Raw genomic sequence first — 25,936 nt, 5'->3', positions numbered from 1 at the left:
CGCACCGCTGTGTTTGGGTAGTGTCTTTTCACAGTTCATATAACTACTCTAGAGTCATCTTTTGCTCAACTTTAACACGGTATCATCGTCTTCCTCTAGGTAGCAGCGGGGAGCCGCGTGCACTCCTGGTCGTAATGTTTTGGCTGGTCGCTGCAGGGGAGAGGAAGTGTCATGTCCGGGTAGGTAATGGTGTTTTATTGCCGCTTCTGCTCCATGCAGATCTAGTGATGTAAAATGAAATGGCAGGATGGTATTTCCTCTGATCTGTTTTTAAGTACCATGGTACGAACGTCTTGCACTTATACATTAATCCTGAACTGCAAAGATCAGCAACATTTGTGGCCCCAGTGTGATGCTGGTGTTTTATTCATGTCTTCTCACAAAAACAATGACTTATTTATGCTTTTATTTTTAACACTCCAGACTCCCCACCTACACATGCAGCCATTCCACAAATAGTCAACACTTGAAGAGCAAGTTCCATGTATGGATGAGTGGAAATAAACTTGTGACGACAAAGCAAATCTCTGAACTCTATTTTTTTTTCTACTTATTTATAAATTGAGAAGTCTACAATAAAGACAGACAAACTTTTGTTCACACACTTCCTTTGTCTGACTGGTCCTTGGCAAGTGCAAAACTATTGAAAGTAATTCCACAGAACAAATGACAACATACCAAATCCTGTCTATGAGCTGTCAATCATCAAACATCCACTATTCCAAACAAATCTGGACCCTCCATTTTGTCAGAATTATGACTGTGTAAATAGGATTGTGGATGAAGGATAAATAGCAATAACAACAAATTCATATTTATCAATTGAAAAGATGCTACTTCAACAGCAGCAGTCAGAATAAAGTTCAGTTTGTAAATTTGAGTTGGTAAATTTGTTTTGGGAATTTTGCAAATTTGTTTCTAAAGTTTGTCAATGCATTTCTGGGATTCGCGTCTGAGCACTATAAACACGCGGGCAATAACTTGCACTGTACTTGTACTTCAAAGCAAGACCTATGTAAACCATGAAACTGAACATGCAAAAGGCCACGACCTCACTCGCAAAAAAAAAAACATCTTCCTGTCCACGGTGCTCGTCTCCAACGGATCATTTTCTCACTGGAAGATGATCACTGTAGATGGTGCCTCAGACTGAGCACTGCTGAATCTGATGCCGTCTTGAGCTGGAAAAAGCACGCCTTAAAGGAAGGACTGGATTGTGTTTGCTTTTGTTTGTGTATTTTGCCATGAAGCGGTCCATGATCATTGCATTTCTAATTCAAGTCAATTCATGTTTCAAATGCCAAGCAGAATTTAGGAAACACTCCTGGCATTTTAAGCAAAACAAAAATCAATAAAAAACAAAACAAAATATTTTGACCTAATAACTCAACAGAGTTGAATTACAGCAAAGTGCATTGTTCTTTATTTTATCGGTTGATGCTCAACACGTTTATATTTTGTCACAACTTGTTCATTGCTGCATGGATGAACACACGAGCGGTCAATACCTGTCCAGCCAGGCTAGTAGGTTTTTGGCGGCTCCAATCAAATCCACCACTGAGGTGAGGAAATCATTGGGGAGCCTGCGGGACGCTCTTCCATCATAGTGTCCTCCCCTCCGTCGGCCCAGGATGAAGTTCTGCAGGTTCTTCGCTGAGGCGTTGAGCTTGTGTGACAGAGTCCGCAGGTTCTCTGTTTCCAGCCCGTAATTCTGGAGGAAAAAGGAAAGAAAGTGGAGATGAAGATGCCAACTTTGAGTCACCGAAGGAGTCTGTTGTGACACTGAAGGAGCGGAATAATCTCTTCAGCGTCAGGACTCCTTTAAAGAAGTGATTCATGAGTCAAGCACCGAGCTCTCAGACCAGCCGTCCTCCGGGGCTGTGAATCAACATTTCTAATCCGGTTCCAGCAAACCCAAAATCAACAGATTATTCAAGTAAATTCAGTTTGATTTCATTATGCGACACCGCGGCGCTTGGCATTTTATTTTATTTATACACGCACACTTAGTGAAGCGAAGCGAAGCTGCTGCTGTCAGCAGTTATTCCGTAGCTCTGCTTGTAATGAGAGCAGACTCGAAACTCTGAGTGGCCTTCGCAGTGGAGGACGTGGAAAGCCTCGGAATAGATTTCCAGCAGGTCGTGTATGGCATCTGCATCAGAAGGACATGTCCATGCAGTCTTCCTTCCAAACACAGGTGGGAAGTAATCGAACTTCACATCGCCCTAAAACAGTCGAAGACAACACCGGCTTTAACTACGGTGCTTTCAATTCTTCACTGCATTTATGACCCACAAGCAAGACAGCACTCTGAAAACTTCAGCTGTCCATCACGAATAGATTTATAGTCTCAAAACAAACTTTCACAGCAGCACTCACTAACGCATTCAGTGGCTGCGTTACCAAAGGTGTTTTAGAAGAGAAGTTCAGATTCATACACGGCCAATGAGGCTGCTGGAAGGAGCTGACTCGTGCTCCTCTCACTCTCAGGAGCAGTTTAGAAACATTCTGGCATTAGCTGGTAAGATGCCTTTTAGCTTTCAGCACCAAAAGTCAACTATTTGTCAGTTTGGGCTTGAATAAACGAAGTAAAAGCAGTACTAAGACGAATGAGTACAGCTTTAAAACAAGTAAAGGGACGGTCCCTCGCCTCAGCCCGTCGCTTGACCGATATCTGTGGGAGCCCAAATCTACACTCATGTGTCGCGTCTAGCTCAGCACGGCTGCTTGGGTATCAGGAGGAAAGCAAGTCACTTCTGGAAGCTGAAAAACATCATTCATCCTAGAGTGGCTTCAAGCTGGATTCAAAGCTTCTTGCCGTGAGGCTGCAGCACTAACCGCAGCTTCCGCAACATCCTCCGAGTTCAACGGACAGACGTTTGCGGTGTGCAGCCCAAAAAAGCCTGACAAAGCTATGATTAGTCCTCTGCAAAACCAAGTGCTTTTACTTTGACTTTTTCAGGAGGAACAAAGATTTCTATTCAGTCATTTATTGGATGTCGTCTGATCACATCTATATTGAATGTATTTGGGTTATTATTAATGATTCATCGCGTTTTAATATTCAAAAATAATATTTTTAATGACTGAAATATTCAATATTTTTTATAATTAAAAGTAATCAGAATTGTGATTAGCACACTATTTGCTGCATGAAGTGTACAGAACCTTTGTTGAGCTTCTGTCCTGTAGTCCCTGTTGTTTTGGTGATGACATCACATTGTAAAATGAGGTGCACCTGTGCAGTGAAAGTCTTCTATGCTTTTAAATAATAATAACAATTAATTAAAAATATATATATTTCTGCAATTAATCTGTTATTCGTGTCACTTAGCCCTTGCCTTCAACACCCCCCCCCAAATGTAAACAAATAATAATTTTTAAAAATGAAATCAGCAAATGGCTGAAGAAGCTATGACCTGTGGTCCACATTCAGCCCTCCTGATAACTACAAATCTGCTTCTTCAGTGAATCTCAGACCTGAGACATTTCCCCATGAGCGTCCCAAGACACTGTGGGAATGTTCTTCCCAGCTGCTGAGCTTGAGTCCTGCTGACGGAGGAGCTGCACAAACACTCAGATCTCCGCAGCCTTGCACATCTGTACGTCCGGCGGCCGCCCCAGACCCATCTATTGCCTCCAGATTGGCTCCACACTGTCACGACCCCACAGTGGCTACAGAGAGAGCGGGTTTTACAGTGGCAGCAGATCGAGTGGCACAAATGAGGCGCTGAAGACGGGAAGAAGGAGCAGCTATACGTGGCTGTGAAAGTGGGTCAAGCATACACTGTGTTCTGCTCGCTGCCGTGTGTGAACTTGAGTGTACATGTTTGCATGGCTTTAATGAGGCTGTCCTCTGATTGTATCTCAAGTTGCTCACCGCTCTCTATGGAGGTGGGGGAGGAGGGGGGGATGAAGCCAGGGAATAATGCCCTCCGTCGATTGCCTCAATGAGTGCGCACAGACGAGCAGAAAGGGAGAAATAATTTGAGCAGTGTGTGCATGTGTGTGTGTCAAATCAATACCGTACGAGGGCGATGCTATTAGAGCAGCCCCCCCCCACCACCCCCACCTTCATGTCGATGGGGTTGCCATGGCAGCCGCGCGTGGAGTGGCCACTTCTCCACGCCGATTTTCCTTCCACAGAATCTCATCATTTATGAAACATTTAGAGGAAAAGAGGACTTGGGCGCTCGCTCTGACTGCTAACTAAAGTAAACATGAATCACTCCTGCTCCAATTTCCATTCACTCGCTCCAAAATGAATGCCTTGGAAGCCTTTCAAAAGCTTCTGACCTTCATGAATCATCGCGAGAGCACCAGGTGGAGCCATGGACATTTGTCCCAATACGAGCTCAATGTCAGGCGGACTCAAATATTGCTCCGAAAATGGACAAAATATCAGAAAAATGCGCGTCTCATCTCTTCTGGGCCCTGTATTTAAAATCAGATGACTTGGTGTTTTCTCCTTTGAGCAGTGTCTATTTAGAGTCAAACACAAACAATGTCCACCTCTTGTGTAGTCAGCCAAAGTACACATTAAAAAGTTTGTCACTTTACATTGATCTTTCCTCTTTATTTTATCGTCTCGAGGGAAGGACACGGGGGGTGAAGAGGAGAGTGCAGACAGGGTGCAACTGGCAGCCTGATGACCAGTTAGGCGGCCAGAAGCAGAGTTAGAGGGGTCTGAGTTTAAGATACTCAGGTTTTCATTGTCATCAGAGGGACAGCTGATCTGCAGAGGTTTGGGGGAAAATGAGGGAGGATCCATGGTTAGGACCTGAGGAGAGGAAAGACTTTGGAATAGGACTGTTGGAAATGGAGGTGCTGAGACAAGAGGGAGACAATGGATGAAGAGGAGGCCTGATCCCTGACCCCTGATGAGAAACACTGGAAGCCAATAAAGAGGGAAAGTGTTGGCATTTTCAAGCAGACATCTTCCAACTGCTGCCCACCTCTTCATCTAAGAGTGACAATTCCACACCACAGATACATCAAGGCAACTCCCCTCTCTGAGGCCTATCTGAGCCGCATCGTCTGACACAAACGCTGGTGCACTCTACAGGCAAATGTGAATCACCAACTGCTCTCAATCTGGTTTAAGACTAGAGGAGGAAACCCACTCCAGTGCATCCAAACAGACAGAATGCAACACAGGGTTGCCTCGAGCTGGATTCAAGCCTTCACACTGTGAGGCTGCAGCACCAGCCATGACTCCCTGCACTGCCTCTTCAGTTCAATGGACAAATTCCTGGGGTTTGTGGCCCCTAAACATAGCACAGTTCCTTGCACAACCAAGTGGTTTAACTTTGTCTATCAAATACAGTTCATTTAAAAGCAGTTTTTAAGTAAATAATAAATGGTTTTTCACGCTTGTACGTGGTTTTTACAGGATTTTTGGATATATTTGTTGCCCTCAAAATAGTCAGAATATGATTTATTGCTCACCATTGGTAGGCACAAATATGTGTGAAACCTCTAATGAAAATGGATTGATGTAAGAGCACTTATTCCCAGTGCAGCTGAAGCTCAGCTAAAAGTTTAAAACCACGTGTACGCAAATCGAATGAAAAATAAATACGGCAGTCATGCAACCCAAATGGAAAAATCAATCACTTGAAAAGAAAAAAAGGGTCCCAGCTTATCGACAGTCATCAAAACGTGTTTGCACAACACTATTTAAAGCCAAGCGCTGATGTCAACAAGCGCGTCACAAAGCTGAATATATCACAAAGCAGTTTCCCTGTCCCTCCCCTGCCTCTGCTGGCTGCTACTCTTTTAAAATTCACTTCTTTCAAGTGCACACTTGAAGAGTTGGACGAGTTAACCACCCGGGTCCTTAAAATCCCAGCCGAGTCTGGCCTCCGTGAAAACAGGGTGAGCATGAGTACAGTAGAAATGAGCGGTTGTGGTCCATTGCCATACTTATTTGAGGCTGAAAAAGTCTCAACAGAGATGTTGGTGATTCAGCTGACAGGAGTGGCAGACATCCTCCTGATTCCTGAGTCTATCCCACATTTGATGGAAGACAAGCAGGGTCATAAGGCTGAAGAACGGTGAGGGAATCGTCACTACCATTGACAGTCTAGTGAGAAAGCCAGTCATAAATCTGTACATTATAACATTATAACGGCAGAATGAGACAAGTTGCGCTCCAAATCGCGGGTGTGTTGCCAGAGTTCCAAACATCTTGGAGCGGTACGTGTGGGTACACACGGTGGTAGAGATGAAGAGGTCACGATGAAAATAGAAGGGTGCCAAGATTGGCAGACGTCTGAGGCGAGAAGAAGGCAGAGGAATGGAACGCAGTTGCTTTCAAGGATTTGAAACTCCACTGTGAGAGTTCAGTTGAGTCGGAGCGCGCTGGCAGAGCTATATGGGCTCAAAGGCATTTTGAAGTTCCAAGAAAGGAGACACGATCCTGGTCGGCGTTTTCTGCTCAGTGTTGGCATGGTGTCTCCGGCCAAGCCTGTTCAATATAGCCTCCTGCAGCATAACCAGCATGGCAGAGGACTGCATGGCCATTTGTTGTGATTTGAAGTGGGATATTGAATCGTTCATAAAGCGTACCAGCTCGTTCTTATACATGTTGTCAATGTTCTCTCAAATGTTTCATGCCGTCTCAGCAAATACAAAAACTCTTTGAGCGGTCACCTGGACCAAGTTGAGCGATTTTCTTTTGTTGTGCAGCGTAGATATTTTTGTGCGCTGAGATCGTATCAGCTGTGCGCAAACGTGCGTGTGCGCGCAGCTTAGAGGGAACATTGGATGTAGTTAGCTTAGCTTGTTGCTGGCTTCGCTGCAGTAAAAAAAACAATGAACCTATTCAAGGCAGCTAAACATGATCATAACTCTCTTTATCTTTTTTGTCTATTAAGTATCTTCTCTCTGCTACAAAAATGTGGTAAAAATAAACTCCTCTTGGATCTTTGAGGCGATTGCTGGTTTAACAAAGTCCCCATTGTGGGTCATTGCTCGTTCCACATTTCTTCACTTTTTTCATCACAAATAATCAACGGCTGTTTTCGTATTTTCTTCCTGTTTGGTTGTTTCATTCATTAGCTTCGGTATTAAGCATTCATTTTTCCTTTCGATGAATATTGTTTCTTTTTTTCCCCTGAAAGTGAAAACACTTTCCAAGAGTTATTCTGCTCTCAGTCATAAACCAGCAAGCGCTGTTGTGGAAACTGTCAGTGGCTTGTGTGAATAAAAATCGGAGGAGAAATTTACATTCTGAAATAGTTTGGGGCGCTCGGCTCGATGTTTGGAGGGGGAAATAGGTTATTCGCAAATGACTTCGGCGAACTGTTTTTGTCATTTGGAACCTTCAATTCAGATTGTTCTACTTCACCGTTTCACTCAGACACAAAATATGTTGTATTGGTTCAACAATAGGGGATTGTTTTGTTCTGTTTTTTTAACGTACTGGCATGGCCTAATGTGTGTGTGTGTGTGTGTGTCCAGTTCCAGGTCATTTAGTGACTGCTGCTTTGGGACACTCATTCCCATGCTGGAACATTTGAATGGGAAAAAAAGGTGCTGATCCACAGAGGCAAGCATGCAGACACATTTTTCAAACAGCCATGACTAATCCAGCCGTGTGTGCCTGAGAGATAAGGTGCATCCTTCATATTCCTTCCACATACTTCCTCCTTCTCTCGCTCATTCTCTCTGGAAGGAGAGTAGCACCTAATTCCCCCTAATTCCCTAATCCTGAACCAGGCCTGTGCACAAACAGGCAGCGCTGGCCACCACAGCCACACAAAACAAGACCCGGGTGAGCCAGGAGTTTATTTTGGACATTTCTGAAACAGAAATCAATGACGGCCGTGCAAGGTGCACGCATGCTGCTACAGTGTGCTCACGCACAACCGTTGGCAGGGCTGCTCAGCGTCCTGACACTGGTCTTTTCACGCTCAAGTATGTCGCTCAAAGAAGTTTACAAGCCAGTCATTTTCACGGTGATTCCTGGTGGTGGGTGGAGCCTATCCCAACTTGGACTACGTCAGCCTGTCGCAGCTGAAGCCATGAATCGATGACTCAGTGTGTACATTGGACTTTCGTGTATTTTCTGATCCAGTAGCTGCTCCAGAACGTGTTTCATAGGGGGGTATAAGGTCAACCCGGATTATTTTGACAACCAAAACAACAATATGATTCGCAAAAAGGCTGAAAAGTATTTTATATAATTATTCATTGACTATTATTATTATTATTATATGTAATTTAATCATGAAAGCATTAATTTACATCTACATACAAACATATTACTAAGTCTAAACTTCCTTTAGTAAATCATGGCTGGCATGTCTCTAGACGAGGGCAGCGCCCCCCTGTGGCGCTGACACTGTGTCGACCAAAGGGAGCCATTAACTACTCTAGTTGTGACACCATTTGAAGTGCACGCATCATAACCAGGCTTGTCATGCCAGGATCAGGAGGAGAAACTTCCACTCTTCTGACGGCACCAGTGTTCCAGAGTGTCGATGTCAAACCTCTTCATATTTCTCTCCACTCTCACTTGGAGACACGTTTTGCTCTCTTCAAACCTGAAGCCCAGCTGTGCCATCAACCCTCTGCAGTCTCTGAATGCTCCCGGATCAATAAGCCAACCAGCCGATCTGGTGTGCAAAAATCTCAACCATACATGAGAAGAATGTTCCATTCATTCCGTCTGTGAACACTCAATAATTGTGCCACACATTATTAGATTTCAACTGACATCTTGTGCGCTCTAAAAACAAACAGAGGAAATGAGAGTGATGTGTGTTTCCTCCTTGCACTGGGAAGAAGTTTGAAAATGTCCATAATGCCAGATTAACAGACAACATAGACCTGGTTCTCTGGACACACCAGACGAGAGAAACAATCGTACACGCATTTAAATAAGCAGAAGTATCGCCTCAGGCGCGGAAGAATCCACTCTGCGGATGGATTCAACCTCAGGACATCCAAATTGTTAGTGAATGACTTTGCTAATGGGAGGTGGAGGACTGGACTGACCAGGGCGCAGAGGAGGTCGACAGCTTCCAGGATGAGCTCCTGATGTCCTATTCTGGTGACCCCTAACTCCTCCAGTTCCTGATGGGTGATGTGCAGCAGCTGCTCGCCTCCCATCTGTTCCCGCTCGAAACTCTTCACGTACTGCTGGAGACAGTCATCCAGACCTGCGGAGAGTCCGGAGAGAGAGGTCAAGTGAGCAAGTGGGGATGCGTGTCACCATCATCACACATTTATAAGAGCTGGTCAGTGAAGCGCTGAGAAGGATGATAAGAACCTGCACGGAGAACACAGCTTACGTCACAGAAGCGGGAAAACGCTGCGTGTCTTTTCCTGACGCATTTTCCATGCGCAAATAATTCATGTCAAAATCCCTATTCCCCCAGAATTGAACTCCCTCCTCTTCACGGCAGTCAAGCTCTCCATGGCCAGCAATGTTGCGAGAGCATCGTGTTTAAGCTTGCCACTCAGATCACGCGGTGAATGGCTTTTGCTGAGGTGCTGGAGTGATCTCCTAGTAGCTCCAGCTCCTCCTTCCACTATATCTTGTTTTTATTTACACGTCTTTGGTGAGAAAATGATCGCCTGAACGCAAATAATTCATGAAAACGTGATAAATTGAGGACAAAAAAGGAGAACTGGCGAGGTGTTGTGGAGAGGAAGCGAGGGGTGAGGGGTACTGGAACTGGATGGGAAAGGAAACCATGGTCAGGACTGAGGTGGTGAGGTGAGCAGGCTGGTAACATCGTGGAATCCTGATATGCAGATGAAACTTCCCGAACACTCCCATACGTCATGTTGTTGTGTTACAGGCCTTGACCTCTATAGTTGAAATGATGAAACCATGTTATTCAAACCTGCTCAGTGGCGAGTCACATTCACAATAATCAGTGTCACCATTACGCCACTCTTTAAAGGCACCGTTCATCTACCAGCTGGGTTTTAACAAACCATGGGAGCGATAATGCATCCAGAAGCTCCGTCGTAAACCTTTCATTGCTAACACACGTGTCGCCAGGGCGCGCTGGCAGCCGCCGAAACCCACTCAATAAAGGCTCAGTTTGGGAATGGAGGGTTGCACATTGGAGTCACAATTGATCCATTAAAAGGGAACACGTGCTCCATTATAGCAGGTCTTTGTGTGTCGGGGTTTGACGTGTCGCAGAGACGCTTGGCCGTTGGTTGGCGAGCAGAACTCACAGTAGAGTGACATCATCCATGTCCATTCAGGACGATTGAAGCCGTCAGACAGAGGAATGTGACCGACATATCGATGGATGAGTTTTCACTGTTTAACTGTGGCCGCCTGCCATGGCAGAGCCAGTCAGCTGCGGCTGGACGTTCTGGAACACTATTGATCCGTAAGGGCCTCTGGCTTGAAACCCGATAAAGTCAGCAAAATGAAGCGCACCTCTTCACCGACCTGATGAACCGCTGGAGGAACACGCAAGCCCAACAGAGGTGCGCCTCCATTCACAGGGGCGAAACAAGAGAAGGTGCAGCTGGTGCAGAAGGAGCAAGCCTCGTCTGTGGCTCAAGTCGAGCTGTGAGGTAAACAGTGACGCCCGAGGGGAGCGATGCTGACAGAGCGCCGACAGTGTGGTGGCACCTTAACACCCTCGCCGCACAAACTTGCAACAAAGAATGAGCAAGAGGCATATTTCCGTCACCATGGGACACAGCAGACACACCATCAGCCGAGTGTTGCTGTGAGAGACACGGACAAATAATCTTGTTACATGCAGCACATTTTAAACCTAACACTTCGCTCTCTGCAGTGTAGCAGCAGCTGCGACGGAGGTTTCACAGGCTACAGGCGATGTGGAAAAACACCTCTCGTGTCGTCCACATTCACACAAGTGTGTAATTATGCCAATTAAGAGGTAATGATGCTTTATAGTGCGAGCATGACATCGAGGTGTTTAAAGCGAGTGAGAGCACACATCTGATGGGTGGGGTAGCAGGTGCCAAACTCGAGGCCCGGGGACCAAGTCTGGCCCAACAAGTCATTTATGTGGCCCATCAAGTGCTGGTCTGCCAAATAGCGCCACAAAGCTAAACCACTAAGACTAAAACCACAAATTCCTAAATAAAGGGTCTGTTTGAGTAGACGCTTTCTTGTGTCGCCTCTTAAGGCCCATTGATGCTCCCTTTATGTATGTACAAAAGTGTTTCAGACGATGTTCCCGTCACTGATCACATGCTTCCATGAGTTCTTTGTGTTGGTGTTGCTGTTCATCAATGGAGTCAGTACTGATCATGTAGCTCTGGCACAAAAGAGGAAACGGAGGCAGCCCTGTAGGAGGCGCTGGTCGGTGAGGACGTGAAATACATTGCCACTGGAGGAAGGAGAGTTTCCACCACTGGTATGTCCTCTTAATGTCCTATTAAAGCTACGTAGTAACAGCAACACTGTCTCCCATGGTTTCAGGTGGCACTGCTCCGTTTGGTCTGTATCTGTAAGCTTTGTGGAAATGTGCAGAAATGCGGAGGAAATGAAGGCAGGACAGGAGGCTCCAACTGTATCGGGATCCGTACGTAACATTGAGCTCAAGAGGGCATTTAATCGAATCTGAATATGATGGTGTTGCGTCACTAAGACTCTGCTTGATTTGTGTTGTTGGCCACCACGTGTTGTGACTTTATTTACAGTATTTATGGTAAGCGACTCCTTTGGAATGAAAATGTGAATGGTCATTCAGCCCCTTGTCTGCTTAAGTTTGGCACGTAGTTATGACGTTATCTTCCATTGTTTTCTTCTGGAAGCTTCTTTGCAGCGTCTTGACAGTTTTCACTCTATTTTAATCTTGACGCAGCGTTTGGACTGGTTCAACAGCTGCAGCGTCTTTGGGGAACGACTGTATTAGCGCCAACACCCCAGTCGCTTTTCCTGAAGTGGAATTTGGTCTTGTACATTAAAGTAGCGCAGTGGAATAAATCATGGGCCTTGTTGACAGAGATATGCACAAGTGGAGAGGATGAGCAGGAGATGTATTCATGTAGCCAGCAGCGATAAGAAGAGAGACAGTGGAGCAGAAACGATCGAGGCAGAGCAGCCCTGCGGCCTGAAAGTGGAATTGGTGAATGCCTAACTTCTGACCCTTCCTCATGAGTGAGACACTCTGGGCCTACACCCGAGTCTCTCCTGCAGAGGAGGAGTTTAATGGGAGATGAGGCTCATTATGGCTCCAGTCATCAGGATGCAAATGCACTGTGTGGCACTTATTCATCAGAGAGGCAATTATTCCATACGGAGGTCAGGTCGGGGCTGGAGCCAGTCCCGCTGGATATCGGCAGGAGGGGGATCAAAGCGAGGCTCACCATAGACGAAACTTGCTTGTCTCGTGCTGCCGCTCTCAATAAGTCAATGAATTATTAGTTATCCTCAATGATGATTCACAAAAGCCGTGCGAATCAAGAATACTAATTCAAGACCTCTGCAGCACATCATTTCTTTTTTTATGATCCAACTATCCATCAGTTCCTCCATCTGTCTATCCTCCAAACATTCCTCCTCCTTTCCTTCCATCACTTCATCCTGTCATCCATGTTTGTTGTGAGCTCCCATCCATCATGGCACCACTTCAGTTCATCATTCTTCCTAGCTTGAATTCATTCACCCTCTCCCTTCTTTCCATCCCTCCACACGCTGATGATCCCTCCTTTCATTGCCTCCATCCCAGTACTCATTGTCTGCAGAACCATCCCGCGTCCTTTCACCCGTCCAGTCAACCAAACATTGATCCATTCATCGACACTGATTCACCCTCCATCCATTGTTCTGTCTACCATTCATTCAAAATCCCACCAAGCTTAATAATAACAACCATCTTCCTCTTTCCATTGTTCACGTCGGACAGCCACAAATAGTTAGCCTGCCCCACCTTAGCCACCCTTGTCACACTGACATCCATGAACCTCTTTGCTTCTGCTTCATCCATCTCCAACATTCTCAATCCAACATCGTCTCATCTCCTTGTATTCAAACCTCCTCAATTAATCCTATTATTCATCCATGAATTCATTCATCATCTATCAATTAGACTTGGGGAAAATGGAAACCTTTTCCACCGATGAATAGTGACACTTTCTTTCAGTCACCCCTCCATATTTTCCTCCATCCAACTGCCAAAATATGAGCCCCATGATCCACTAATCTCCTCATCCATCCATCAACCTAATCTCACAAACACAATTGACCGCATCAAATCCACTCCAAAATTAAAAGCCATATGTAAGTGGCTTAACCTGTCCTTCTTGGAGAAATGCACTGTTTCTTTACCTTCATAATCAAATCATTGGATCTCAAATTGCTCTGTTACAGTAGGATCTGTTTGTATGAGGCCACAGGAGGACAGGGAGTGTTTTTAGGGGAATAGAGCACACACACTTTTGCACACATGTAGTCACACACACGCAGATTGTGACACACAGCTGCCGGCCAATCAGATGAGTCACAATGACGTCCCATGAGGAAAGACAGCTGATCCGGGTTCATCTGCCGAGTTCAAATGCCATCTGAAAATAGGACGTGAACACAGCGCTCTGACAGCAAGGATTCTGAACGTCAACCGTCCAGGATGTCGTTTGACAAGTCAAATTACAATCCCATTCATCTTGATCTTTGGAGGAGCCGGGCACGTGTGAAGTGGCTGAAGTAGGTCAGCCAGTCGAATCCCAGTCTGTGGCAGCTAAAATGAACAAAGCCATGTCACGAGTCTCAACTATCTCATTGTGTCATCTGAAGCCGGTTTCCCCTGAGAGCCACTTCAACCAAGGGAAAACACTTTTTCATCTCTCAACATTCTGTTTACTATTGAGTTTTCAGGCCAGCAAACACAAAAACAGTCTGGCACACGGCGGCCATATTGTTTCTGATCCCTTCTTTTCAAGTCAGACTGCGTCTGTTTTAATTCCGTCGATATGGAGGACAAACATCAGATTTGCGCTTCTGAAGTCATTTTGGTTGAGATATCCAATTGAAGTGATGGACCAGGAATACAGAGAGATCCATTACGGAATTGATGCTGCGTTTATTTGGATGCTTTGGCGGCACAGGGGCACACTGGGGATTGGTTTGAAATCTTTCCAAATCTCTGTTTACTGTCAACAACTGCAAGAGTTTTTAAAAAACAAGACTTTCTCCAGAATCATCATCTTTGATATTTTTTGGTATATTTTCTATGTCACGATCCGTCGCTCGTCTGTGCCCGTGCCCCTCCCCTCTCTGTTTCTCCGCACTCCTCCGTCATGGCTACGTCAACTTCGCTGGTAGTGTCATTGTTCCCTTGTGTTGTCGAATGTTGTTTCCTGTTGCTTGAAATGTATAGTACACTTCCCTGTGGGTATCTCTGTTTTACTCCTTTTCTGCAAGCTTTGCATTTTATTCTCTATTTATTTGTACATGAGTCTGGACCACAATGGTATTTTCTGTTTGACTACAGTTTTCTGTGTGTTTTATTCAACAGATTCAACATTTTGGTTTATTATTTGTATGTATTCAAGATTGTTTTTCAAAACATGTTTATACTGAGTATTAATCGCTGAAGTTGAAATATATTTCCAGACAGTTATGAAGCTGTTAAAACCCATCAATTCTTCTTCATCTGATTGGGCATTTCCCATCGGAGCGCCAGAACAAGACTTCCACTTTGACCAATCCCAATCGTCCTCCCAAGTCATGCTCGTCCTGGGAAGGTCCGCATTCACCATATATTCTAAAAGAAGTGACTGTATTCGTCTTCTCCTTTTCTCTGGCAGCTCCAACATTTGAGGTCAAAAACCGTCTCTCCTCTCCGCATGTCCAAACCACTCCACCCTCCCTCACCTAGTCTGCAAACGTTTCTACACAAACTGGCCCTCTGACAAACTCACTCTCTTCTGATCGTGTCCTAACTACTCACTCCCAATGACAACCTCGGTATCTTCTTGCTTCAAAAAACATGGATCCAGACAGTAGTCCGGATCACTCCCAAAATGTATTCATTTGTTCACGCATTTACTGAAAATGTCATTCAAATCCGTCCATAACTACTCAAGTTATTTGAACACAGACACGCAAACACAGATGAAAACAAAATCTTGCGTGAAGCAAACAACACAGAGGTTTGCAGCTGCGGAACAGCTTCTTCCCTTGAGCAACTTGATCGGCAACTGCTTGAGCCAACAGACTATGGGACTGACTCGTAGCTGTCATTAGGCTACAAATGGAGAACACCTGGCCACTCGAGTTGGACGTCAGGAAGGAGGCCCATGAGTTGCTGGTGATGGGCCAAGGGACTGCAGCCTCACGCTGCCGTGGTACAGCACCAAAACAGCCAGACAATTCATCTGAAATTCAGAGCTATTGTGCACACTTTCTCTCCTGTTTGCCTGTCGGGCAGGAAGGCGAAGCAGGAGAGGAAATGGGAGGCTGAGTGGGAGGTCGGGCCAGAAAGGTCAGGAGAACAGATAGGAAATGACATTAATTGTAATCTTGTGAGGAAAACAAAAAGGAATAATCTGTGAATTCTGGAATAACATGGAGTTTATCATTTCATGAAGTGCTCTGTACTTCATTTGTGTTTTATTCTGAATGTGAACCGGATAAAGAAGTCACTCGGGGAGCTACTCAACACACGTTTGGTGCCACTTCCAGCAAATCCTTTCTGGATGAGTTATTTCACAAATAGCTGCCGATAGAACTTCTCTTTTGGAGATGAATGCATTCGCAGTGACTTGATTTCATGGTGGCGCCGGTGAAAGATCTCCAGCAAGCATCTCGTTTTGACAGCTTCATCCACATTTCATGCGTCGCCCTCTGCTCTCCTCGCTCGCCTGGGCAAAATAAAGCCCCTCCCTCTCCGAAACACCAGGGTTACTTAGCAACCGCAGCGAAAGAGAACCCTCTGAGCAGAAGTGAGGGATCAGCAGTTGCTGCCCCTCAGGACCCTACACTGATGCTGGGCTAAGAGGTACACTCACCAACAACCGCACACACTTCCACGCACAGACCCTGATAGACTGCTCCACTTCTGTGGACCCACTTAGAACCGAAGACCTAAAATAAGTTTATGGATCCTCCTCGGCTCACAGCGGATTTCTCTTCTCACCTTTCTTCCATCTGTGAGCATCTGGAGAAGAAAGCTTGGGTGAGGGCGAAGAAAACACTAAAAATATTCCTGAGCTTAAATATTCATCACATCGTGGCAGAGTATTCTGAGGACCACAGCGATTCATCTCCTGGCTCCTTCTTCTTTTAACTTACATATTTCAGTTGAATTCTAAACAGCCTCACGCTAAAGTGCTACGACTAAATAACCTGTTAATAGCAAGGGTGTTGACTTCTCTTACCATGTGTTACCATGCTGACATACTGACCGAGTGTCATTCATTCTCACATGCTGTATATATCTTATCAGCAACTTTAACCAAACGTCTCCTCACAAAAATTGGATCAACTGAACGCATCCAAGTGCAGTGTTCACAGTGGCCAGCTAACGGCAGTGAGCTAGCCACCAATATTCTCCCACCATAGTGTCTAAGCTGCAGTTATCTGAGTCTCTGAAGAATGAATGTTCCACGCAACTCTGGTTCAAGACATTTCATCCCTCCACTCCCAGTTTTTTTTACCCCGCAACATAGCTGTTATGATAGAAACCAGAAAGGCACTCAGAGAGTGCAGACCTCCACCTCTCGACTGCTGAGTTTCTTGTGTTAGAAGCACAAATTTCGATGTGGTACCACCACCACTCCTAATATTTACGTTGCTCTCTCACTGTAAAATGCGAATAACGTCTACACATTGTGCTTTAGTCCCCGAATCCCATCACTTGATTTCCTGTCTGAACGATCCTTGGTGGCACAGCTCAGCCAAAAACAGAATCATCGCCCATTTGAAGTGGAGTGGAGTGGAGGTCCGCCACCGCGGCACAAATCGTAGCGTGTATACATCTCATGAGAAATGACAAGTGTCGTGTGAGACCTGTGACAAGCCTCATTTGCATGAGAGTTGGCAGCCCTGTAAAAACCCGCTATGAACTGGATCCAGGCAAAACAAAGCTCAATACACAGAGGGAATTGTGTGTACCTTATTAGAAATGACCTTGATCAATTAACAGTCTCATTGAAATGAGGTCACTGGGACAGCAGGGGGCAGTAGCATTTGAGACACAACTCAGGAAATAGCCTGGAAGAAGCTCTTCAGGATCGGAATGCTAATCGGGAACAGCACAAAAATGTAGTCACTAGTTCCATATTCCAATGTTAACATTTCCTGAACATGTCATCAAAATCTCTCCGTACGGAGGAACAGGACTGACCTTTTGCAGAACATGATTTGTTCCCTCTTTGCAAGGTTTCCTGCGCTCAGTTACAATGGGGCGAGACGAGACCTCATGCATGTGTCATGGACCACAGGGATCTCCCCAGGAATTTTCCCAGTCTGTGGGGGTGTCTCCAATGGCAATGTGCCACCCCATACACACCCCCATTTTTTTTGCACAGTGCATTTTCCATCTTCGCAGTCATCATTATGGTTCTTTTAAGGTCTACGTTAAAAGTCGTATTTCACTACGTGTTCCCGGTGCAGAGTACTACTAAAGCGCTAAAGTACTACCCACTGCTAAAGCGCTGGAGCCTGCTAACCCCGAGCCTTAGCACTGCCACTGAGATGAGTTGCTTTTGGCTTGACTTGAATGCCCATCATGGCCTGGTATTTTTGGGCACTTCATAGTTTCTCACACTTGGTCTGACGAGGAAACCATTATTTGTGATCACAACACTCGCTGACAAAGAGCCTTGCATCGCAAGTACAAGCAGCAAACCGGAATCATAAATGAAAGGATTCAATTTATCGGAGAATTGAACCCAAACCCATCAAGCAATGTCTCTAATCCATATGCAGCAAAGCGCTTCCCTCCTGCAGGAGTCCCACTTTCATTTCAAACAACTCTTCAGCACAATCTGAAATGCGAGAGGCCAAGATGTTTACCCTTCACTTTCACTGAGATTTACTTGTCTGTCTTGTAGCGATACGTCAATAACTGCATTTGACTTGTAGCCTTGAACATGTGAGTGTGTGTGTGTGTTTGTGGCCCCCATGTTTTACCAGGACTGGCTACAGTGAAATAATGGCCTGAAACAGCTCACTGTTTCAAGATGAAAGCATGAAACTGCAGCAAATAAAACTACAGGTGCAAGAAGGGCCCAGTAAAACAAGAACACACACACACACACGCAAAAGCACACTAGCTCCTCTGTCCGTGCGACCGGAGAGAGCAGGTGCTTTGATATGATGCCCGCTGCATCGTCGTCCTCCAATCTGCCATCGCCTTTGAGCTCTGCCCTCTTTCTCCGTCATGCCTCTTCTTCCCTCCCCCATCTTAGGCTCCTTCGCTTCTCTCTCCTCTTGCTCTGTGCCCATTTGGAAACCCTCGCTCCGCTCATCCTGCGCTCGGGGCCATCAACAGGAGTGTTTGCGTGTCTTTGCCCCAAACGCAGCGCTCATTCCTGTCTTGCTGATTGACGGGACAAAATCATCCTCAACTGATCACAATGACTTCTGGTTTCCATGACAACCGGTGCCCCACTTTAAACTGCTCTGGTGTTTTTACGTGCCGCATGTTGACATCACTTGTTCCAGGGACTGTATGGATGTACAGTACGTATGTGCATACGCACCCGTGGAGTTCTTTTGTTTAGGAGGCTGGAAATGTTCCTCAGTGAGTGTATAATGAGACGCGCACGCTTTAATCTTTAATGCAGCTCAAACTCCAGCGAGCGCTCACCCGGAGTCGGAGAGCGTGTTTGCCATCACAGACTCAAACCCCGCCGGCAGGAGACGGACGTGCCCCCTGACGCCGCTGCAGACCCAAAGATCCATGCAGCATGGAGGGGATTCGGTCGACAGGAAAAGCAAGTCATTTGTGTTCTGGCACAGAAAGCCAATAATTCTGCTAGGCATCCATGCATCACAAAAATCATCAGTGAGCCGAGCCGAGCCGAGCCAAGTGGAGAGGGATGGAAACGGACGGGAAAAGAGGGCTTTAACATTCAATCAATTTCCGCAATGCATATTGTACTCTGACTTCAGTCCCAGTTATTTCTAGCATCACGTCCCACCTGTTCCTGCAAAGTAGGAACCAAAGTTGAGTGAGTTATTATAAAGATAATAAAGAGTTATTTTGATGTTTCTTCCAGGATTTTTCCATGAAAAACACGCTGACAACCACCATAACCGAGTCCACCTCCATGATGCGTGATGTGTTTTCCACAGCGCTATCCCCAATGTTTCCACTTTGTCAACATCTTCATCTACCCATGTACTGGCTCTCTCTCTCTCTCTCTCTCTCTCTCTCTCCTCTGAACCATCTCCATCCAGCCTCTCTGACTTGGTCTCCTGAACACCTGAGCACATGTGCTGTCCCTCTGATCCTATCATCATCCCAGAGAGAAGCTCAGCATCTTCACCTCTGCTCCCTCCAGCCCTGCCTCCTGTCTTCTCCTCAGAGCCACTGTTTCCAAACCATACAACGTTGCTGGCCTCACCACCCTTTTGGACACGTTCCCTTTCATCCTCGCCAACACCAACACCCTTTTGTCCCACATTACACCTGACACTTTTCTCCAATGATTCCATCCTGCCTGCACCCGCTTCTTCACCTCTTCCTCACACTCTCCATTGGTTTCTTCCATGGGTATTCAAGGCTGTTATTCATGCTTTTTAGTGACAGGATTTATTATTAACATGCAGTTCCCTGATGGTCTCATCAGTCAAAGACTCCAAGACGTCAATGGATGTGAGCCCCAGAGCCGCCGCCCCCAAAAATAATTCATAATTTTGATGTCTGGTTTCAAGTGAAGAGACAATGTTAGGTAAGAACATGAGTTCTCTTGAGACGCAGTTCAATCTTTTCAATATGTTTTTGTTCCAACATGCAAGGCGAGGGCCACATGCAGCCACTTGGACCTGCTTGGTCATTTGAATCATTTCAACTCATTTAGATTGGGGAACAGACATTCACATTAATAAAACCTCCATATTTACTGTAAAGTAAAAACGTCACACTTCAGAGCGAACTATTAGCTACCTTCCTGCAGTAGAATACAGTCAGCAATGACATTTAAAATGCTGATTCTTAGTATGAAATATGAAAAAGTCATTTATTAATGGTCACTACATGTTCAATAAACTGTTCCAAATCCAATCAATTATTTTATTTTAATTTAGCATCTTAGATTTTTTCTTGAATATGAAATGAGAATGAACGTATAAAGCAACTTACAATTTCAAAGCCCTATGAATTTTACTATATCTACTAACTAGTTTTCAGGTAGTGTGCTGAACAGTTGTCGTTGCTGTTGGAGGATGAGCAGTGCTTGCCCTCAACATGGATCCAATGTTTTCATGTGGCTCCATGGCAACACTGACAGTACAGAAAATACGTCATCTGTAACTAACGTTTTTCACACTTAGATTAGCTTTAGCTTTACACAATGCGTCTTACATTTCTCATACAGGTTGCAGGGTGTTTTTTAAAAGGTTATTTTTATTTCAGAATCAGCTGTATTTATCTATTTATTAGCCAGGAAAGCTGGTGTGAATGGCTGCATGCCGTCGTCCGAGTGTCTTCATAAACTGTGAAGTGCAAGGTCACGTGTCCCAAACGGGGAGATAAGTGTGAGGTTTCGAGCGCGTGTGTGCACACGGACTGAAATGCCAACAAGCCGACCCGTGGGGGTTGTTGTCCTTGAGCAGGTTTTGTGCCCAGTGGACCTGAGTTCAGCCCTCAGAGGAGGACACGACTGTCCCCCGTCTGCTCCACACACGAAATGTTCACTGCGGAACAGCTCCAGCAACTGTGACAGCTGAGAGTCCTCAGCTATATTGGGACTGTAATTTGGAGCCCTCATCCCTCATGCTTGTCTGGGATGTTGCTCTTCAGCTCTGCACCTGCACAAAGCAGGACGTCCCCAGAAGAGGAGCGGTTTGACAAACATCCTGGGTGTTGCTGGGAGAGCAAATACAGGATTGACATTTGAAGAGAGCTCTATTTGTCCGTGGCCCCAGATGCTAGGCAGGGAACTCGAACTAACATGTCTCTTTCAGCCTCACGATTTCATCCATTCACCGCCTCCAGCGCTGTCTGGTACCTCCTTTGTATTTAGAAGACACAACCAGAAACCTCCAGCCGCAACACAGCCAGTCGCTCATTTCAAGCGACTGAAGCCTTCAAGGTCCGTCCTTCTCCGTTGGCTGACACGAGCACGGCGTCATACTTGACGGCACACACCTAAGCGAACACACATAGAGGAAAGTCCTCCAGTGTGGGTGTTCAAATCCAAACAAGCGCTGATGAGTCATCTTTCTGTGAGTCTCACTAGTGTTCTGCGGCTGGAGCACTCTTCTACATCACAGACGCCACAGTGTCAGGTTCTCTCACTATACCGCAGAGCGCTGCCGTCTTCATGTCCGATTTTTGTGTCGTTACACGCCGGACGCCACGGGCTAGCAAAGCAGGATGTTAGCTGACCTCCTTTTCCTCTTTGTGTTTCTCCGTCATTAATATCTGATGAACGCTCCGAGAACATTTGTGGCTTCCAATGTGGACTTCATGACTGACACAAACCAGACGTAAACATGCTTATTATTTTCATCTTCATGCCTTGATGGGCTTGTCGTCATCCAAGTACAAACAGTTCCCAGGATAGTTTGTGGGGAAACTCAACATCCCGTCGAGCTTCTAAAATCCATAACTTGGCCTGATTTTCTTTGGTCTTATTCAAGTTGTGTTGTTTCTATGCAATTACGAGGGAAGGTATTGAGGCAACTGGTTTAATCTGTTCACTTCCTGTCAGGGGAGTGGAATTCAGCAACCTAGATGTGGAGGCAAAATCTCATGTAAGATCCAAAACATTTCATCCTCGTTTCTAACAGACTTGGAATCCCAAGACATGGCCCAGCCAGAGTGGCATTGTACTGCCTCGGCTTTACCTCCCTGTGTCTCTTTGGTCCATCTGAGACTTTGACCCCAGCAGTGTTGAGTGGGCTTCACACACATCTTGAAAGGATTTGCCGCTTACTTATTCAATGAACAGCTAATTTCTAGTCACAATGTTTTGGGTAAAGAGAAATCTTTCTTCAGTTTAGGGGAAACTTGTTCACCACGTTGGGCCGATGACTGGGACCAAAAGCCAGAGTCAGAGAGGCCGTTTTCACTCACTCATTTTTTAAAAACTGGGTATCAAAGTGGGTAGAATTGAAAACAGCGATTTCACATTTTTGTCTAAATTGTGTGAACACGATGACGTCATAGCTCCGCCCTCACTCAACAACTACAATGGCGGACCACTTGTTCTGCACCAGCCACTTGAGTTTTTGGGATAAATAAACTCTGGAAAATAAACTCTAAAATAGTCCTAGTCTCTGTTCTTTAATTTTCAGCGACTCCATGCGGACACAGATTTTTCCTTAAATGCCTGCATTGGATATGAAAGACATTGCAGCATATGGAACTAGAAAACGCAACAGTTGGCGGATAAAGACTCGTCGTCCTCTGCAGTATTCTATTATCTGGCTGAGGTTAAGAACTTGTCCCAGGTTAACCCCATTGGCTCGACATGATTGCTCTGTCACTCCTAATAAAAGTGAAAGGTAATGACAGTCAAACAAGTAGCTTTCTGCCTGTCAGGGAGGGATGAATGTAGATGGTCAGATTAGGAAGATGACAGGCCTGGCGTCCAATAGAGGATGGACTTGCAGTGGTGAGAAGTGTCATGGCCACCAGACGGAAGGATGACATCTGCGTGTGTCAGAGGGGTGGCCTGAAACACGTCCTGCCCAAGTGGCCAAGGAAGGAAGAGGAAACTTCTGTCTGACTCCGAGAAACTGCTGAGCTTGTTGCGACTGTAGATCGATTGAATTAAATGCTGCCATTGTCACAGATGTCTGCAGCCACTGCTACAGCTAAATCACAGGTTCTCCGCTGTATCATGAGATTCTGTGGATTTCACGTGCTGCACTCTGACATTGGTCGATGACGCAACCATCTGACAACAGTGTGCAGGGGCGCTGACTAGCTTGGCGAAGTAGCATCTTTGTTCAGTCGTCTACCGTGAGTGACCGCCTTGCTCCACTGTGTTGTGTCGGTTTCAAGCCCTGAGTGCAGGAGAAAGATGTTCAACATCCAAGAGACAGGGAAAGTTTGCAGCACATCACATGAAGGGAGAGCGTGGGAAGAGTTGCACGTGATCAAGTATTTTAAAGGCTCATAAAAATAGTGCAAATGATTGCATTGTGTAGGACATTTTTATACAACTTTGTGACAGTGCTTAACTAACTGTATCTCTCATATATGAGTAGTAACCAAGAGCAAACTCCCACACGTAAGCTGGGGGGAACAAAGGGGCTTATTTTAGAGTCTCAAAGGGCAAACAATGGGTCTTATACAGTCCAAGATAGCACAACACAAAATCATTTAGTCAGATGCACATATTGTGCCTACTGATCGCTGTGGCGATTGGACCACCAAAACATTAAGCATTTACAATTAAGTGCCGACGCTCTTAATTCGATACATTTATTGCATTTTAAAACTACAGTTAGTCGTGTATTTTGAAGGATCTTGTGTGTTTCCAAGCTTTAAAACTTGTGGATTGGATTTACACGACCCATTCTGCTGCTTCTGTCCAGGACCTCAGTGGACCTCACAAGCCTGTATTTAAAAGCTCTTCACGTCAATGGAGGGTGGTTGAGAAACAGCCCATTAATATGACACGGGCTATATTTAGAAGGTGCACGCTAATTGAAGTCTGTTTGCAATTATTGACTTTGAACACAGCTGATGTGTCGCTGATGACATCACACTGCGTTCGACTCAGGACCAGTCACAGTTATACAGCAGAGGCACGCAAGGTGATCTATATGAACGTCATTTCTCATTTGAAAGTCAATAACATTAGAAAACCGCCAAGTGTTTAGCGCTGCTCATGTCCGGTGCTTGTATTGCATTGTAAGAGTTTTACAGCGGCCAGTGTTGTCTGCGGTGCCAGGCTGGAGGACAGACTTCCACAATCGATAAAGCAGTGGTAGATAAGGACGTTGGGGAAAATGGAAGCATCTTTGACCTGAATCTGCCGCCCAGCAACCTTGGAGTGAGCGCAGTCTTGATAGCTCATGGTAAGGGTCGGTACGCTAGAGCACGGGATCAGGTTCTGATCCGGTCGGTCCGAAAGGTGTAAACTAAACCTGCCAACGATCAGCTGTCTATCGCTCAGAGAGTCCGAGTTCTGAGCAGCTATCTTCTCCTCATCAGAACAACTGTCAATTGTCTAAACTGCGAGAAGCCTTTGCTGTGATGACACTGAATCTGAGCACAGTGAAACTTGGGAAAAGCACAAGTACTTCTGAATGAGGTCTCAATGTCGCTGAACTTTGCTCCAGAATACGGCGCGAGAAGAAGAAGATTCCACTGAAAAAGGACACCACCACTCCACCCAGAAAACATGGCATCAATGTAGGACAACTGAGACAGATTAAAACCCCTCAAGAGGGCGGCAGGAATAAGGACTGTGAAGCAAGTATGGAGGGAGCATTGGCCTGATAGCAGCTACATCTATTGTACACTGGTAAAAGGACTAGAATTATAATGGTTTTGAGATTAAATGCTGCATTTTGAACCTTTTTTCTAGTGCAATCATCAGACTCTCAGAACAAGAGTTGGAAACTATTCTCAGGGATGAATGCTGTTTTTTAAATGTTCGTAAACATTTTTTTTTTTATTTAAATTTTTCAGTCTATTTTACGTCTTTTTTTTTTCTGGTGTCTGGTTCTACAGCGTTGATTGTGTTGTTGCTCTGCGTATGTCATTAATGTCTTTGATGCAACTATGGTGTGGACATGCAAAATTTCCTCATTGAGGGAAGAATAAAGCCAATGTCATCTAATGTAATTGTCTCTGTATTTTCATCTTCCAACAAATGTCTTTAATGTCAAAACGTAGATTTTCCTTTCAGCAGTGACAGAAAATAATTGAAAATGGCAGGTAAATTTGCTTCTTATATGTTAAATTCAGGTTGAAATAAGTCAATAAATAAGTCAATGATGGCAGAGTGGATGGAAGGAAGGAAAGAACGAACAAAGGATGGAAGGAAGGAAGGAAGGTTGGATGGATGGAAGGAAAGAACGAACAAAGGATGGAAGGAAGGTTGGATGGATGGAAGGAAGGAAAGAACGAACAAAGGATGGGTGGAAGGAAGGAAGGTTGGATGGATGGAAGGAAGGTTGGATGGAAGGAAGGAAAGAACGAACGAAGGATGGAAGGAAGGAAGGAAGGTTGGATGGATGGAAGGAAGGAAGGTAGGTAGGTAGAAGGAAGAAAGGAAGGAAGAAAGGTTGGATGGGTGGGAGGAAGGAAGGTAGGTAGAAGGAAGAAAGGAAGGAAGAAAGGTTGGATGGATGGAAGGAAGGTAGGTAGGAAGGAAGAAGGCAGGAAGAGATAGAAGGATGGATGATATGATGATTCCCCATTGGTCTCAGCAATCTTGGAAAATGGGATGAATTGTAGTTTTATCTCAACATGCGGGACTTTATTTTGGCACATTTCACAAATGTACTGACTCATAGCATCATTAGGTAGCAAAAGACGTGTTTGGCTAGAGCAGTGCAACGGCTTAAAATAGATCAAATGTCTGCGAACGATTACATAAGGGCAAACTTTTCTATTGAGTAAACTGTGGAGAAATGCTAAGCAAGGCCGATGCCTGATTGCAGCGACTAGCTGAGCGTCCAGCAGCGTCGAATCAGCGGAGCCAAAATTGCATCTCGCACGTTGGGAAACTCTAATTACGCCGGGCCCTGGTCCTAATGAAACCTGCGATCAGATTTCCACCCAGGGTTTCTTGATGAAGGGTGCAGCAACTTCACGACTCGTAAAACAGAGCCGGCGGGGGAGCAATT

At 45.4% G+C, this 25,936-nt stretch overlaps 1 protein-coding gene across 4 annotated transcripts in view; it reads right to left on the bottom strand.

Annotated features, from left to right (window-relative positions):
* Positions 1-25,936, bottom strand: part of si:ch211-26b3.4 (connector enhancer of kinase suppressor of ras 2) — a 60,404-nt gene that overhangs the window by 33,460 nt on the left and 1,008 nt on the right. For all 4 annotated transcript variants that reach the window (XR_008416151.1, XM_053879957.1, XM_053879959.1 and 1 more), the window contains exons 2-3: positions 9,004-9,167; positions 1,509-1,711 (exon numbers count right to left, since the gene is read on the bottom strand). Coding sequence is in view for 3 of the 4 variants with exons in the window: in XM_053879957.1 (XP_053735932.1) it covers positions 1,509-1,711; positions 9,004-9,167 (367 nt within the window). In the remaining variant the exon portion in view is untranslated. The remainder of the gene's footprint in view (positions 1-1,508; positions 1,712-9,003; positions 9,168-25,936) is intronic.

This window comes from Synchiropus splendidus, chromosome 11 (genome assembly GCF_027744825.2).
Source record: "Synchiropus splendidus isolate RoL2022-P1 chromosome 11, RoL_Sspl_1.0, whole genome shotgun sequence".
Lineage (NCBI taxonomy): Eukaryota > Metazoa > Chordata > Actinopteri > Syngnathiformes > Callionymidae > Synchiropus > Synchiropus splendidus.
The sequence above is the reverse complement of the archived record's forward strand: the minus strand, read 5'-3'. Positions and strand labels throughout refer to the sequence as shown.